The sequence below is a fragment of the Pelodiscus sinensis genome, chromosome 9 (genome assembly GCF_049634645.1).
Source record: "Pelodiscus sinensis isolate JC-2024 chromosome 9, ASM4963464v1, whole genome shotgun sequence".
In the NCBI taxonomy this organism is placed as follows: domain Eukaryota; kingdom Metazoa; phylum Chordata; order Testudines; family Trionychidae; genus Pelodiscus; species Pelodiscus sinensis.
The window spans coordinates 37,735,137-37,753,332 of record NC_134719.1 but is presented as its reverse complement, the minus strand read 5'-3'; the positions used below and the strand labels follow the sequence as shown (position 1 = coordinate 37,753,332).

At 39.1% G+C, this 18,196-nt stretch overlaps 1 protein-coding gene across 7 annotated transcripts in view; it reads left to right on the top strand.

The window, feature by feature from the left end:
* DPYD (dihydropyrimidine dehydrogenase) overlaps positions 1–18,196 on the top strand; it is a 680,031-nt gene that overhangs the window by 83,837 nt on the left and 577,998 nt on the right. For all 7 annotated transcript variants that reach the window (XM_075936591.1, XM_075936588.1, XM_075936587.1 and 4 more), the window contains one exon: positions 17,465–17,547. In XM_075936591.1, coding sequence (XP_075792706.1) covers positions 17,465–17,547 — 83 coding nt within the window. The remainder of the gene's footprint in view (positions 1–17,464; positions 17,548–18,196) is intronic.

Genomic DNA, 18,196 nt, shown 5'->3' with positions numbered 1-18,196 from the left:
ATGCTTCTTTCAGACTTGTCTTTTTCTTCTTCACTGTATCAATATTATCAGATATGTTGTTTCCTAGTTGAAGCACATGGTGACTGCATCTGCCTTGGCAACAATTTGAATGGAAAACATGATAGTCTGCATTTATGTAAATGTGAACAGTTGTATGAATTTACCATGTGAAATTTGCACATGGACTACACTTAGAAAAAAGCTAGCAAAATGCTATTTCAACTGAAACTGGATAGGTTTTTGCAGCTGAATAATACAATAAATTATTGTATGTGGCTTTTCTACTTTAATTTACTTGGTGATTTAATTACTTATCTTTCAGGTTTAAAGAATTCTTGTATTATTTTTAAAACTGAGAACGCAAATCTGAAGTATATTCCCACCAGTTAGAAATTTCCAATTATATCGATAGCACTGATGATAGTTAATAGGTTTTTAAAAACATTCTAAAATTTCCATAGAGCTCCAAAACATCTCACTAAAGCATTCTCATACCAATTCAACTCTTTCAAAAATACTTTGGCTTTCAGGGCCAACATTTTATGTGTAAGACATTAGGAATGAGTTATCTGGCACACATTCATATATGTACAATACCACAGTACATTCAAGAAAATATTTTTCTGGAGTACTGAGTGAACAAACTAATGCTGTTAGGCTAATGAGGCATTGATTGCTACCCAGGATCCTAGTTAACACATTTTCTTGTATTGACTTTTATTGATTACAAAATCTTAAGGCCCCTTTTCTGTTGGAAGAATATCAGTTTTCTTGAGGTATTGATAAACATATTGTATATAGATGGCTCTAGAATGTTCAAAATCATTTAAAGAACCCAGTTAGCAAGAGTGAATGTATAAAGTAATATAAGGATTGATGTATAGAAAATCTTCATATATTATGAATGATGTGATGTCAAATGTTATGTAAACAGACTAAGGCTCAAGATAGTCTTTATATACATTGAAAAAAATAAACACTGGATTTCTTTTAATAGTGAACAGCTTATTTACCATTTTATTGTGCCTCTACTTCCCATTTGGAATAAGAATTCCTTTGAAAACATACCAGAACAAATCATAGGAAACAGGGAGGAATTTAGTAGGTTATGTACTAAACACTTTTAAAAAACGTATATTCCATAGATTTATTAAATGGATGTTAAGTAACCAATTAGCAATGACATCTATATGAGCTAATTTATGTAATGATAGAGTTTCAAGGGGCTTTACTATATAGCAATATAACAAATGTTTAATTTTAATGACTCATAGTAGCAACATTACAATAAATAAAAATATATTTTAATAATTTTATACATCATCAGGTGGGTACTTAATCTGGGAAAGGAGATCAATTTACCTTTTTTTGTGTTGTTTCAGTGTTCAAAAATAATCTGTTCCAAGTAAAAAAAGAGAAAAAAAAGTCTGCTAAGATTGTATAGGTTTTATAGGAATAAAGCTTTCGCTTTAACAATTACATAAGTTCATATTGGAAGAAGTTGGCATAGCCTTCTAAATTCATAACAATTGTCTATTAGTCTGTTTTTAATAATTTTTGTTTGGCATGTAATCCCGTTTAATTAGATTCCACTCTCTGTTGTTTCAAGATTCCATAAACTGGAGTCTTATATACCAGCTGCTAAAGCAGGAGTTACTGTCTAAATGATATTCACAATGAGTATTTGGAAGGTTTACAATTATACCCTTGCTAATAAATTGTGCTGTTTTCCCCAACAATTTTAAGTGCTAATCTTCAGAAGGCATTTTAAAATTAGCTAAAATTCTGTCAAGAGATTTACAAAAATTGTTAGCATGAAGATAATTATGTCACAGTCCTTGGACTCCATCTCTGATTGTGTGCATAAATCAGAAAATGTCAGCTGTGTTTTCCCTTAATAATTATCCTTGCAGCAATATATTACAGTTTAAATTCCTTTTATAATTTTGCTTCGGGTTTATAAAACACAAGGCAGTTATTTCTAAAGTTTTCTACTGATTAAATAATTCAGAGATTTTCCAGAATAACAAGTGATTATCAGTGCTAACATTTTGTATATCAGTAAGCAGATCAATAGGGAAATACACACTCCATATTCATTATAAAATCACTCTGAGAAGTTCACTGTATGAGATAAATAAATATTTTAAAGGTGGCTGATAGTACAGTATGTCTCAGATTTTCATGTTCTGTAATATAGTCAACCACAAGCATTCTTTTGTTTGCCTTTTTTGTTGTTTGGGAGCCCAACTTGAGAAGGCTCTTGTCTGATTTGCAAAGGTATTGATGAAACTACTTTGAAAGCTATAGGTCTTCAGCAGCTTTGAAAATTGGGCACAAGCTGTCTCAAATTCAGCACTCAAAAATCTAGGTGTTTATGCATTCAGTGTGCACTTCTGAATACGTAACTGAATATTGAATTTAATGAAAAGAATTCCCTTAACCTCTATGGGCTTTGGATCATGTCTGTTTTATATAGTGAGAAACACTTTTCACTATGACTAATGTCAATAATTTGCATTTGGACAAAATTTGAACATAAACACAGACATCCATATATTCCCATGATCTGAGGGGAAATGAAAATAGCAGCTTTGGTTGGGAAGAGCTCTAAAAAGCACTACCCTAGATAAAAAAAAAAGCTAAGTATGGTGGTACACCACATACTATGACACATGGAGCACCATGTAATTCAATCTGTGATGTTTCCTTACATAATGAAAAGGGGATGTGGCTTATGATCAGCTGGGTATGGTCAAATGGTGCCTCTCCCCACCTGTACAATTCAATAAGGGTATGTCTACACTACAGCACTAATTTGAACTAACTTAATTCGAATTAGTTAATTCGAAATAAGTTAATTCGAATTAGTGTATCTAGACCTAAAAACTAATTTGAATTAGCACGTCCACATTGAGTGGACCCTGAATCAAAGGTAAGGCTGGCTGGAACCAGTGCCAAAAGGGCATCAGGGTCGGACTTAGTGTGTGGGGATGCTGCCTCAGGCTAACCAAGGGCTGTGCTTAAAGGTACCCAACCCCCCATTTTGGACAGACAGTTCTCAGCTTTCTCTTGGTCTTCCTCGCTGAAGGACAGCAAAGCATTTGTGTCTCGGAGTGCTCTGCTTGCCCTCACTCAGGGCACCACAGCACTCTGCAACATGGAACCAGACCTGCCCCCAGGGACTCTGCTGCATCTCATGGACACGTTGTCAGCAGCCTGGCTGCACTGTCTGCAGGCTGCCATCTGGGAGGACAATCGAGGGGATGTCAGGATCCAGGGGGCCCTGCGGGAGAGCTTCCACCCTGAGGAGCGCTAACAGTCTCCCCGGTCTGCCCCACTGGGGGCTTGTGCCCCATTCCTCCCTCTCGTCCTTCCACTTACCCTTCCCTAGCCCCCCTTTCCTGATGTCAAATAAAAGACATGTATTTTCAAAATAACAACTCTCTTTATTCAGCACAACTGGGGGGGGGGAATGAAACTGTGGGGAGATGGGGGAAAGGAGGTGGGTGAGGGCAGGAGAGGAGAGGGGGAAAACTGGGAGGACCTCGGCCTCCCCGGTGGGATGGGGTGGAGGTTACGGACATTGAGGAGGAGGTGGGGAGGTTGAGGAGGAAGAGGTGGGAGGGGAGGCAGGAATGGGAGGAGGGACAGTTGTTGGGTGGGGGCAGCAGGTGCAGGACTGGTACGGGGCACCATGCTCTGCAGCAGGGCCTTCAGGTTAGCATTTCTGGCTCGGTCCTCAGCCAGCTGCTCCCAGCGGAGCTGCAGGTCTTCCCGCATCCGGGCCTCGCCAGTGCAGTGCAGGACTCTCAGGGCCCCCAGGTGCTGGTCCCAGTACTCCTGCCGCGTGGTGGTGGTCTGGAGCAGGCCGCGGGTGTGGGAGCATGTCCCGGGTGGGGTGGTGCACCCTGCATGAGCAGCTGGTGCAGCTGTAGAGAAAGAAGAGAAGTGGTCAGTTCTTCATGGGGACACAGTGGATGATGCCCAGCCCTCCCTGCAATGTGAGGGCAACCGTGCCCTACACTGTCAGAGCCGCTGTGCTTGCTCAGAGGCCATGGTCAGGATGTCTGGCTCTCCCCAGGACTGGGAGCTGCCCCAAGACCGCACCCATGCTCCTGTGCTGTGTATAGTGTGGGCAGGGCAGGGGGAGGGGGAGAGATGCCCCCTGCCTCTGTGTAGAGGGGGTGTGTGAAGGGAGGGCGTCCTGCTGGGTCCCGCCCCAGGGTCGGGATCATGTCAGATCTCTTCACACATGCGTGTGCCTATTGGGCCACGGCCCCTGGGTGTCACACAACAGGAGCCACCTGCCCAAGGGTGGCATTTCATGAGCTCACACGTGCACAGGTGGCTGCGTGATCCATGGGAGGCATGGCCCATGTGTGCAGTCCCTGGTCTCCCTCTCCGCCTCCCCCCAGGACAGGGGACAGTGCTGGCACTTACCCGGTATTGCCTCCCCGGATGACCCTGCCGACTCTAGTGCCGGAACAGCTGGCGGTGGCCCCTCCGGTGCACCCGGATCAGGGCCCTCCGGTCCTGGCTCGCTGCCTCCGGGGCTGGCACGGACCGCACCATCCCCTAAAAGTTGGTCGAGGGCGGGGAAGTAGGGGCAGGTGGCAGGCTCTGTTGCGGCGCCACCCCTGGTAGCCCTGGCGTACGCCTGCCGCAGCTCCTTAACTTTCAGGTGCACCTGCTCCTGGGTGCTCCTGTGTCCCTTGCTGGCCATGGTGGCTGCTATGCAGCCGTAGACAGCTGCGTTCCTCCTCCTAGTGCAGAGATCATTGATGTTGGGGGCCTGCCCCCAAACCTCAATGAGGTCCATGACCTCCGCACTAGTCCAGGAGGGTGCGCGCCATCTATGGCCCCTGGCTGGCCCCAGGGTGCTGGGGGACTGGGCGGGGGACGGCTGGCAGCCTGGCTCATCCTGGGGCCACTGAGTCAGGGGCAGAGACTGCTGGCAGGGCTGGCTCTGCAAAGTGCTGTCTGACCAGAGTCTATCCCTTTAAGGGCCCCGGGGCTGGGGGAGAGGAGAGGCGTTTTCCAGAGTGGCCACCAGGGGGAACCTGGGAAGGGGTAGCCTCCAGCTAATTCGAATTAAGTGGCTACGCAGCCCTTAATTCGAACTACTTAATTCGAACTAGGCATTACTCCTCATAGAATGAGGTTTACCTAGTTCGAATTAAGCGCTCCGCTATTTTGAATTTAATGCATGTGTATCCCCTATTAAAGTTAATTCGAACTAAGGGCTGTTAGTTCAAATTAACTTTGTAGTGTAGACATACCCTAACTCATGCAGAAAATAACATCAGCAAGTAGCGTACGATGGCTGGCCTAAATACCAGTATGAATGGTGTTCAGCATGCCATTACACAGTTATCAGCTTGGGTAACATTCTCAAGATAAAGTTCTGGAGGAAATTGCAGAATAGCACCAAAGGTGTGATGGAAGTAAAGGGGATGCATGTTCATTTTCCAGTGCTCTTCATCACTTAATTGACATGCCTAAGTTAAGCCTTGCATGCAGACTCAGAACCGTGCTGTTAAGCAACATTTTTCATTTTGTGCAGCAGAACTGTTCATGTCACTCCTGTCTTTCCACAAACATTACTGCAGAAGTGGATGTGTGACTGAGAAAATGTAAAGTTGCTTTACCGATACTAAGATTTCAAAAGCAGTAATCCTAAATACTGAGTATTCTCTGGGCAGATTAACCCGCCAGGAGAGAGAAATTTTGTCACAAGTTTAGCTTTCTCGGTGACATTTTAATCATGTATTCTGCTTTAATGATGTGCAGTTCCAATTGTCAGCTTCTTGTGCCATTGATCATTCTGAGATGAGCACTGGACTGGGAACTGGAAAACTCCTCCTGAGTGTTAATCTTATCTCTGGCACTGACATGCTGGGTAGCCTTGGGTAAGTCATGTAGTCTCTCTCTGCTTTAGTTTCCTTCACTATATAATTGAGATATGTATCTACTTCAACAATGAACTGAGGATTAATTTGTTAATGTTTGTACTGAGATTTTGAGGTGTAAAAGCCAAATATATTACAAGGTAAAAGTAAAACACCTCCAAAGTGACTAAGATTTAGAGACTGCCTTGCTAAGACTATCAAATTATGGGTGTTATATCAATACATTAGACCTCTGTGTTCCAAGTATACCTAATATGGGAACACCCATGGTACAGAGGAGGATGTGGCTCTGCACACTGCCACTCCCCTTCTCTGAGCTGAGGAAGGCAGCAAAGAAACACACTTCACTTGTGGCTTTTCTCCACGCTGCTGTAGTGGCAGCAGTTGGTGCTTTGACGCAACACGGGGTGCAGAGCCATGTGTGTCTCCAGGAATGCGGCACCAAGTAAGTGCCCACCGCCATCCTTCTCATGCTCAAACCTTGCAGCACCTTCCCTGGTCTGGCAAAATATTTTAATCCATCAAAACCTGTTTCCCATGGTTGCTTGATAAAACATGTTCAAGTGCAGTAATTAGGTGACTCAGTAACTAGTGGGTTTGCCAACGTAAAGACAGATTTTGCAACAAGTTCAGGCCAAATTTACAAGTACATAGCACCCACAAGTAGGGCAGATTTCCCAAAGAGTTCAGATTCCATTTAGCTCATTAAATTAGGTCCAGGTTCTTCAAAGTGATCAACACCCAGCAGCTGTCATTGTAACATTAATGTGTAGATTCTCAGAAGCCTCAGTACCTAACCTAATGAATTCTTCTGACAGTCTGGCCACTTATTAAGGTGCCTACATGGGATCTGAGCCATTTTGAAAAGTTGGCCTTGAGATTGGCCAGATTTTGCTTCTGAGCATTTTAGCCAGAAAGTTTCTGAAAGTGCTCTTTAGGTTTCATGTAGAAGTCAAAATCAGTTTTTTGTAATCCCAAATCAGGGTCCTATTCAAGACTGACATAAACAGGTGAGCCACAAATTAAGGCCCCTAATTCCAAATCTTTGAAATTAAGGCAAGATGTTGAGTTCCAGTTGTTGAAATCTAAATTGCAGTTCAGTGTCTTGGTCCTATTTCTGTTATTGGTTCTGTCTGATATTATGCAAGAATAGAAAACTGGGTATGCTCTATGATAACAAACAAAGCAAAAGAGAGAGAAGCAAGTGCTGATTTGTAACTTATCATCCAGTGTTCTTTGCTTTAAAAGGGGTTCTGAAGTGGCAGATTTGTAAAATTGTTCATGCTCTTCTTCTGCTGTGAACAGACAGGCACTGTTAGACTTAGCTGCTGAGGTGTCTTTTGATTTAAAAAGGGAAACATCCAGCTATCAACATGTGAATTGGTGGAAAATAAAAAAGGCAAAAAAGAAAAAAAAAGATTGGATCCAAACTTGTACTTTAATGAAAGATTTATTTTTCCCACAGAAACATTCTTTGAGATGTGCCTTTTGGGGTACAATAGGAAAAGAAGAAAAATTAATAAAACAGCAAGAACAAGTGGAACATTTTTATTGTCATTGCAAAGAAATAAACCTTCAGAAAAAAGCAATTACCCACCCCACCCTCTTTATGCAATGAAGATTTCATTGCTGAAGTAATACCTACACTTGGAATAAATCTGATATTGCTTCCCTAGGAAGCAAGGCAACTTTTGAAAACAAATGATCCTTTATATTTAGTATTTTAAAGTCAAAATGTTGAAAATTATTTGCTGTTTGCTGCTGAAGTAGGATTTAAGATTTTAAAATAAGGCTTATTTAATGTACAAGTCTTGTTTGAAGCTTTACACCGATGTCATTTGTCAGCTCTAATGCCAGTTGAAGTGAATGGAAAGATTCACTGAAGAGATCTGAAATGTCTGAGGAATATTATATTTATACCTAACCATGTTTATATATTTTTTAAAAGTGGAAGTTGGAGCATGAAAGTTCACTCTTTGTAGCACCTTGCTGTAGCATCACTAGGAACAGAAAATTCAAAGCCCAGAGCTTAGGGATGCTAATTTTTTTAGAGGCTGGAATCATTATACATCTTTACTCAAGTAACATTCCCATTGATATTTATGGGAGGTTTTCCTCAGTAAACTTTGCAGGATTTGCTTCCATTAATATTTGGGGAAGCATGATGTTCCTAATGGAAGTGGTTAATATTTCCTAAAATAATGCTATGTCACTTATATCCAATAACTCTCCACAAAAAGGCAGAGGGTACAAAAAAAGCTTTTGATTTGCAGCATGTTAAGTAGGATAAGATATCTACTCAACTTCAGTGATACAGGCAGCTTTAGAATAGGTCTTACAGCTTTTGTCAGATCAAAAGATTTTTTTCCCAACTACCTAGAACTGTGTGTAAGACCTTATCTGTAATACTGATATCTTTGAAATTCTTATGTAAAGTATTTCAGGATACAGTTAAACTACCAGAAAATGGCTTAGAGCATGATCCTGCCCTCATTTGAGTCGATGAGAGATTTGCAATTGATTTCAATGGGAGAGGGATCAGTTCCTTGATCAGTTGAAGCTCACAGGATGGTTTAGCTTAGGTTATTGGATAATGATCTTGTCAAGACTCAGACTCCTAAGCCCTCCCTGATGTAGTGTAGTTACTGTGCCTTCTGTGACTTACAGAGACTGTGATGATGATACTAGGCAGCCTGAGTGTGTTTCAGATACTCTGTGAGTTTCAGAGCCAGGAGGTGCTTCAGAATCCGGGTTGTGCCTAGGCGCTTGGAAAAAATAGAATTACTTTTGTAACACAAACTGAGCGAAGGGCAGTATGTGGCCATGAAGTACACGTCACTCTATATAAGCACAAGGCTGTTCAAGGGTTAGAAAGTTATTTTTGAAAGTAAGATTTCTTTTCCATCACTAATACTCAAATGATTGTCACACATAATGTAAGCCACCATTAGTTCAACTCTTATTAAGAGTCAAGGGCCTGATTTGTGAAATTCTGAATTTCATCCCTGTTTGATGCTATTTTGGAGTTATTGGACTTACTCATCCTGTTAGAGGTATAGTCTGAGACTGTGAATGTTGGGTCCAGATCTGAAATAGCTATTATTATTTATTAGTTAAAAATGTTCTAGGTGTAGTTCAAAGATAGTTCAGGAACATATAGTCATTTTCCTGAAAAATATTACAGTTTATATAGATGAGGCAGACAAATTGCAATAGACAAATGATAGCAAAACATTAATGGTTATGCTAGGTACAGGTCGTATTAGTATTCGGGTTGTTTAATTAATCTCTGTTCTTCACTCACGTCCATTCTCCTTCTTCATCCCTCACTGTACAGGAGCCCCTCCAATTTGCTTTGCTTTGCTCCCATAATGTGACTTCCTTCCTGTGTTCCCCATGGTATAAATTAAAGCTTCATTAATGTTCTGGGGAAGCCATCAGATGATGCCAATGTTCAATGAGTCTGAGGGATGGAGATTTTCTGGACTGAGACCAGGACAATCACCTCCGTCCTACAGTGATAGAAATGTAGCCGTGTTATTCTGGTGTAGCTGAAACAAAAAAACAGGACTATGTAGCACTTTAAAGACTAACAAGGTGGTTTATTAGGTGATGAACTTTCGTGGACCAGACCCACTTCCTCAGATCAAATAGTGGAAGAAAATTGTCACAACCATATATACCATGTATCCTTTGGTATATAAGGTTGTGACAATTTTCTTCCACTATTTGATCTGAGGAAGCGGGTCTGGCCCACGAAAGCTCATCACCTAATAAACCATCTTGTTAATCTTTAAAGTGCTACATAGTCCTGTTTTTTGTTCTCCCTCCTACAGTCATTGATAATCTCTTGGTGGGGGCCAGGGGAAAATGAGAAGGGCTGTTACATTTTATTCAATGATATTATTGTAGTAGTCTTCTTATATTAAAATTTCTTATATTTTGTCTTTTTGTAAGAGCCCCTATAGTCATAAGGAGCTAGTATAGGTTGTGAACTTTTGTGTTTTTTCATAAGTGCTAATGGGTTTATTTAAATGTGATAATTATTATTATTTTTAGAGTCAGGATAAAATTTAATAGGTTCAATTTATTCCCTGTAGAAATGAAGTCTTGACTCTAACAGACTTTTTTTTTCTCATTTAGATACAATACACTTTAGTTCAGGTTTAATATCTGTTTAAATGAACCATTTATTTATGTATATCGAACTACTTTCTGATCTATCTTGCCTCCAGTTCATTTCACAACCTAATACCTGACCTTTTATTTGAAGTGGTTAATATTAGAATTTTTTTAAAATAGATTTTAGGCTTTGATTTCCTTTTGGAACAATAGCACAACTACTAATGACCTTGTTTCATTTAGTTTTGATTTTAACCACATCTTCTTGTATTTGCTTTGCTGTCATAAATCTCTTTTGAGGTGTTTTTTGATTTGGTATAATTCAGCACTATATGACTGTAATCAGAACTAAAATATAAAATACTAGAGAATTATTCCATCATATATGAATTTTTTTGACCTTTTTTAGACACAAGGGAAATAACTTGGCAGAAAGCTACCAAAGACAACTTTTTTCATTGCTTGTGGTTACATTTTCAAATATAATTGCTGCTGAAACTGGAACACCTGGGAATTTAATTGCTCGTTATATTTAAACCGTTGCAGTGTTATGCACCAAAAAACCTACAACTGTCCTATGCAAAATATTTATTATATTAATCTAGTCTTATTATTAAATACAGTAGATTGAATTTTATCCTTCCTTTTCCTTTAGACTTCTGAATGTATAATTTGTCCTGATCATAGTTTGTCAACGTTGTAGCATTTGTGGCTGCTGTAGTTAAGAGCATAATCAAATTTGTGTTTTCATATGCTTATCTCTGAAAAATCCCTTTTTTTTTGGCTGAGCTTTTCTACAATTGGTTTTAGCCAAAAGCTGAGTTTATTTTTTATTTACTTATGTCTTTGAAATGAATGGAACCTACACTTAAAGGTAGCGAATAACCAGTGAGCAGGTGGTCTGTAAACATTTTTGTTGGGGAGCAACAGGCTGTTGCTACTAATTGTGCTGAAATACTACAGTAGTGGCCTGGTGGCAACTTCAATCCAATTTTTGTTCCCCACCTACACATGGAGAAGATTCCTGGGGTTGAGTGTTGTTTTTTTGAGTACTTCACAGATATGCAGAAAATTCAAGGCTTTGAACCAAGTTACTTGATTTATTGAATCCCACTAATTAGGAATGATAGTTGCAAGCCATAAACTATTGCTCTTTTCCCCTGAAAAGGTATTTTTAAAGAGCTGTAAGAGTGCAGATGGTTAAAGTAATATGTGAGCCTAATAGATCAATGGATAAATGTGAGGTCTCGTGTTTGTGTGTGTTTGCAAGGGATGCAGAAAGGCTATATATATTACAATAAAATACTGTACCAGTCTTGTGAGACAGTGACATCCTTCCATTGGTTAAAGAAATCAAGTATACATGCTGATTCTTGTATACATCATCCTGATAGGTGCATATGGAAAAGTACCTCCATTCTATTTTCTCTCAGGATATGTCTAGACTGCAAGCCTCTTTCGAAAGAAGCTCTTTCGAAAGATACTTTCAAAAGACCCTCTTTCGAAAGAGAGCGTCTAGACTGCACGTTGAACTTTCGAAAAAGCAGCTTGCTTTTTTGAAAGAAAGCATCCAGTGAGTCTGGATGCTCTCTTTTGAAGAAGCCCTATTTACATTGAAGAACGCCTTCTTTCGAAAGAGGAACTTTCGAAAGAAGGCGTTCTTCCTCGTGAAATGAGGTTTACCGCCATCGAAAGAAAAGCCGCGTTCTTTCGATTTAATTTCGAAAGAACGCGGCTTGAGTCTGGACGCAGGGGAAGTTTTTTCGGAAAAAGGCTACTTTTCCCGAAAAAAACCCTGAGTCTGGACACAGCCTCAGAGGATAGGGTTAGGGTTCTCTCTTGAGGCACACTGCTCTGTCAACTCACATGAATGAAAGATCACAAAGGGAGATAATTAAATTGTATAAAATGCCCATCCTAGTTCACATACATGTCTTCTGTTCATCTGCTCTGCATGCACCCCACCTCTCCCCCAAGCTCCCACCCTGAATTCCTTTTCAGACTTTGCTGTATTCCCTAAATAAGAATGCCTGATTTCTGAACAACAGTCTTATTGAAGGGTTGAAGAGTGGGAGGAGTTACAAGCAAGCATACTGAATGCAGGGGTACCTCATTGAGAACAACATGCATGACACTCTAATCCAGTCATTCTTAAAAGTGTCTTTCAAAGCCTTTCTGATTTATAGTGCCCGTCACTGTTCTCTTTTTATTGCTCTGGTTTCTGGCTGCCCATAATTACTGGCTAGGTGCTCTCCCTTGCGCCCCCGCCCCCAACCCAACAAGACAACTTTCCCCCTTACTCTCACAAATATTATGGATTACACAGCAGGTTGCCACCACAATAAGAATATTGCATTCCCTGAGGTCTAAATTAGTCAGTAAACTTCATAACTTTCCCTTTAAATGTCCCATTGCACATTTTCCCACCATTCTTAACTTGTTTAGCCTGTAGATGAACTGTTCCTTACTGCATTATCATTCCTTAGAATCATGAACTCTATGATTTCATGATCACTTTTACCCAAGCTGCCTTCTACTTTCAAATTTTCAACCAGTTCCTTCTTGTTTGTTAAAATCAGATCTAGAACAGCTTCCCCTCTAGTAACTTTCTCAACCTTCCGAAATAAAAAGATGTCTTCAGTGCAGTACAAGAACTTATTGGATAATCTCTGTTAGTTTTCCAACAGATGTCTGGATAGTTGAAATCCCTCATCACCACCACATCCTGTGCTTTGGATGATTTCCCTACTCCAAATTGATTCCCAATTGACCAGTAGCTGTCTGGTGTTGCAAGTTTCCACAGGGCAATTTCTATGTATTCCTCCACTGTCAGAGTGGGTCTCATTCTGGTATTCTTGTGCTTCAGGGTGGGGGAAAGCAATTCACAAACTTTCATGAAAGTGACCTTACACATGTGAAAGATTTGCAGCCACTGCTGATCATCTCATACCTGCATAGTTATGTGATCCCACCATTCTGTGCTTGTCTCATGGCACTCGAACCGTCATTCCACTGTATCAGAGGATCAAATGCTAGCAGCATTTGTCAGTCACTCAACTCAAGTGCTCCAAAGAAGAGTACGTTCATGGCCTCTGGAGATTCTTTTTGTTCTGGTAGATCCTGGATACACTCAGATATACTCTAGCATAAGGCCCACTAATAGGTTAATATGATTGTCATAATGTTTTGATACTCATCGGGATCCACAACGGGTTCTGTGCTTATACTGCCATTGAGTCTTCACAGATAACTAGAGAAAAAAGGGTGCAAAGAGAGTGCTGTTGCTGGCATGCAGTGGGGAAGGATGAGATGAGTGCATTATGGGATACTGATGGCATATATCCACATCAGCCACCTGCTGCACACTCTTGGTCCCAGCATGCACTGGGAACATAAACCAGAATGTAAAGGGAAGAAGAAACTGTGGGATAGCTACCCACAGGGCATCACTCTCAAAGTTGATGGTAACCACTGTACTGGGGATGCACTACTTTGAACTGTGTTGAATTCTTGTGCACAGTAAAGACATGTACTTTCAACTTTACAAAATTGGGGGCTAAAAAGTTTATCTTGATAAATTCAACCTTATCTCATAATGTAGACATGGCCTAAGTCGGTAAATTGGGTGCTTTGTTTATTCCTTGAATACTTTTGGGTGTCCAGATATTAGTGGTCAAGTGAACGTATTTTTTAGTCTCGCTAGACTAGAAGATTGCAGCCTTTTCTTTGAATGTGGACTTCATGCCTTTGTATTTGTTTAGTTGCAGGATAACAATGTGCTCAACATAGACCTTGAGGAAAAGTTGGTTAGAGCAGTATCTGGTGGTACATAACTGTGCTTTCTACTTGGAATCACTGGAACTCTGCTGATAATATAATGCTATTCATTTACAAGTGCAATTGAAAGGGAATTGATTTTCGTCTGTAAATCCTGTATGATTTCCCTGTTTGTGTCTCCTTATATTTTATACCCACAGTAGAGAACAGCTGGCACCATTTGAGCTTATCGTTCCTAGACTGTATCTAACAATAGCTGAAAGTAGGATGTTCAGAATAAAGAGCCGTATGTTCTGAACTTGTCTTCCTGTTTTCTTTTGAACAACTGTGGCTGTTGAGATTCAGGGTGTTTCCCAAACCCCGTTTCTTATCCTAGTTTTTCCAGAGGAGCAGAAGGTTTTATTTGATTTGGTTTCAAAGAGGCTTTAGTGTTGAGTAGACCTGGGGAAAATGTGTTGTTCAAAACTTTTGTTGGTAAAAAAATGTAGATTTGGGTCAACCAAAATATTTCAGTAATTCATGTATTTATTACCAAAGTTTTTCATTAAAAACAAACAAAAAACTTTTAAAACATTCTGAAAAATGAAAATATTGTCATATTTGAAACAACATTTAGGTTTTTTTATTTAAAAAGGCTTTTTGTATTGAAATTTCCTTTAGGATGTAAAAAAATAAATATAAATATCAAAATCAGACCAAAATATTTTGTTCGGGTCAAAAGAAATGTTTCTTTTGACCCAAAATGAATTGCTTTTATTACTGTGCTTCGTTTTCTAAGATCGGTGTATGTGTTTTGGAATCGCCAGCAAACAAAACAAATCAGTTATTCACACAGGTTTGCTAGTACATTATGCTAGTACTACATCCTTCTTTCAAAAGGGGGGTGTAAATTAGACAGATTGAAATTGTAAATGAAGCCGGGATTTGAATTTCCCATGTTTCATTTGCATAATGGCAGCTGCACGTTCTTTTGAAAATGGGCATTTCGAAAGTGAAACTGCTGTCTAGACGCGGTTCTTTAAAAAAAAAAAACCCTGAGGCATACAAGATCTTTCCCAAAAAAGGTGGATTTTTTTCAAAAGGACCGTGTCTAGACTGTGGTTTCATTTTCGAAATACCCATTTTCAAAAGAACACACGGCCACCATTATGCAAATGAAGTGCGGGAAATTCAAATCCCGGTTTCATTTGCAATTTCGATCTGTCTAAATTTATATCCGTCTTTCGAAAGAGGGATGTAGTTTAGACATAGCCTATGATAGATCGGGATACTAAGGTGGAATCACCATTATTGGAGGTTTTTAAATACTGGCAGCACAAATGTCTGACAGGAATGCCTGCGTATTCTTAGTCCTGCCACAGGATTAGAAGACCTCTTTTCTTCAGTCCTACATTTCTATGAAATACTAGTATTTCCAGATTGAAATTCTTATATGTATTTGATATAATTGACCTGTCTATATATATGTTTATCCCAAAGATCAATGCACACATCTCTCAATAAAGAAATATTTTCTTGTAGGTCTAAATCCTGGTTGTCATACTGACCTGAGTACTCTCATTGACCAAGTATGTGTGGTGAGCAGGATTTTACTATAGAAAGGCATACTGACTGTACAGTGCACTGCAAGTGAGGAATAAACTTAAACCAGTGAAAATCATGATAGGTTTATGGAAATATGCAATGTTTGTAAATAACTTTTTAAAAAAGAGATGACTCAGGAAAGTTCCTTAAACATGAATTTACATCAAATTATTTTTACTGGTTTGAATTTTTTATTGAATGTACAATAACCTGTTTAATAATACATATTAATGTATGTAGTATTAGTTCAAAGAAAAACTAATTTTATTAGATCAACAAGCTGGAAAGATCTTTTTAAAAAGTTACACACAAGACTGAGGAGTATTTTTTCTTTCATGCAAGCTGTAAGTAATACACTTGAACCTCCAGAATCTCATGAAAGAAGAGGGAGGAAGCGAATCTGTGTGCTGCCACTTCCCCTTTCCACCAGCTCGGGGAATGACAGTGCAGTGAAACGCTTCTCTGGACGCTTTTCCCCTGCTACTCCCATAGCGCTGGAGCTGCAGGGTCTGGGGGTATGTCTACACTACCCTCCTAGTTCGAACTAGAAGGGTAATGTAGGCATACCGCACTTGCAAATGAAGCCCGGGATTTGAATTTCCCGGGCTTCATTTGCATAAGTGGGGAGCCGCCATTTTTAAAACCCCGCTGGTTCGAACCCCATGCAGCACGGCTACACGGGGCACGAACTAGGTAGTTCGAACTAGGCTTCCTAGTTCGAACTACCGTTACTCCTCATTTCACGAGGGTACATGAGGGAGATGGGAGTGTGGGATCTGGGCATGAGGGGAATGAGAGTGGGGTGCTTACCTGATGCCCTGTCCCCAGGTGCATATTTGGCTCCACATACTGAATTTGTACCTTCAAAACAAAAGTATATATGAACACCCATGGTCCAGAAAATTCCATAATCTGTCATATCCTATTTCACAAGGTTTCTGGATTAAGGCAGTTCAAGTGTAATTGTGATAGCTATAGATTGTAAAATGAGTTGACAGAAGAGAAGTCTTTCTGTATATATTCCATTTATTCGTTTTTATCTTTTAAGATGTGCACTATAAAATTATCTACCTATTATAAACAGTAATAAACTACAAGTAAAATGTGAATAAAATGTCAATAAATAAATAAAAATGATTTTTTTTTGCTCAAGATGAATTTTGATTCTGATCAATGTGTTACTTTTAAGTGTGAACTTAAAATAGTAATTGAAAAATAGAAATAATTGCGTTGTATTCTTCTAAAACTCAATATTATGCTTTCTAGAAGGTACTCACTTTGCAAAGGTATGATGACTTCGGAAGATACATAGCAATAGAGAATCAGACCTCTTGTTTCAATAGGAATTTGGAGATGGAAAAAAGGCATAACCCTGAATAGTAGAGCTTGCTATACGTTTAAGAATTAACTGATGACATATTGAGAAGGCTATTTTGGCATACTTATTTTCTTTAATTCCTTTTATTCTCACAAAACTACTTATTATTTCCATGTCATTAAAATAAATTGTCTTTTCATTTGGAAGCACTAGGGCCTTTACTACTGCAGTTTGAGAAAAAAATCATAATCAACTGTTGTGATAGCTTTATAAATAGACTACCTTCAAGTTTGCTACGGCGTTTTGAAACTCACACAATTTAGGATTATTAATCTTTTCATGTTATATTGAATATTCATTTGTACAGAATTTTAAGTATAGATTATGATTTCTAAATTCAGTATATTTTATTTCTACTTTGCCACACTTTCAAGTTTGCTTGTTATATCTAGCAGTAATTTTGTAGCCTGTTATTCCTTCAAACATAGATTCAGAAAAAAATTCTATATACCACAATATAAAAAACTTATAAAAGGATTTCCATGACAACCATATCATAAGCTTTTGTTCTTTCTTTGTTACTGAATTCACAATGTCGCTTTTAATGACTTCTGTGCAATTAAAACAGAATGCATAATTTGTGTGAATATATAAACAATATAAATGAGTTAGGCTTGCACTACAGTGAATATAAGTTATGATGCTAGAATGCTGCTTAAGAATGTAATATGGATTCTTTCATTTATTGCAGAACTGTGAGATGCTAGAAAATAATTTTGATGACATCAAGCATACGACTCTTAGTGAACGTGGGGCACTTCGAGAAGCAATGAGGTAAGCCTGGGTCACCATGGCAACATTCACAGATGTGGTAAAGAAAGAGTCATTCTTCATTATTGGGGGAACAAATGAGTTCATTGCCACCATTCAGCTCTATTCTCTAAGGTATTAATTTGTCAGTGGAGAGGGGTCCCTTGAGGCTGTACTTTAGTTTTGAAGCTGCATAAATGTTAAGCCTCACTGCACAGTAAAAAACGTAAATGTTTAATTTGTTACTTAAAATGCTTAAGGGGTACCTTGTTTTATATTTATACTGAACTGTGTGAATGAGTGAAAATATTGTTCATCTAAATGGTGTAAGTGTTAAAGAAACTATATGGTAGTGCTATGAATGAGCCTATATTTGCTCCTAATTTGTATTTAACTTTCTATATATAGTGGCCCATGTACAGTACTTTCTTTTTCTATTAGACTTTAACAGGATTGCATTACTGTGCTTTTTTTAAAAAAATCAATGGTTTCCATCTTGCAAGCTAAGAATAATCTATTTTACAAAATACTTTATATTGTAGCACACTTTATTTTAAACATTCAGTATCTAGCATTATGCTTAAAACTTTTTTTAAAATACTCTAGAATTGGTCAAGGAATGGAACTAATTCTGCCATCCTTATTCATGTTGTGTAGTGCCTTGCTTCAGGAG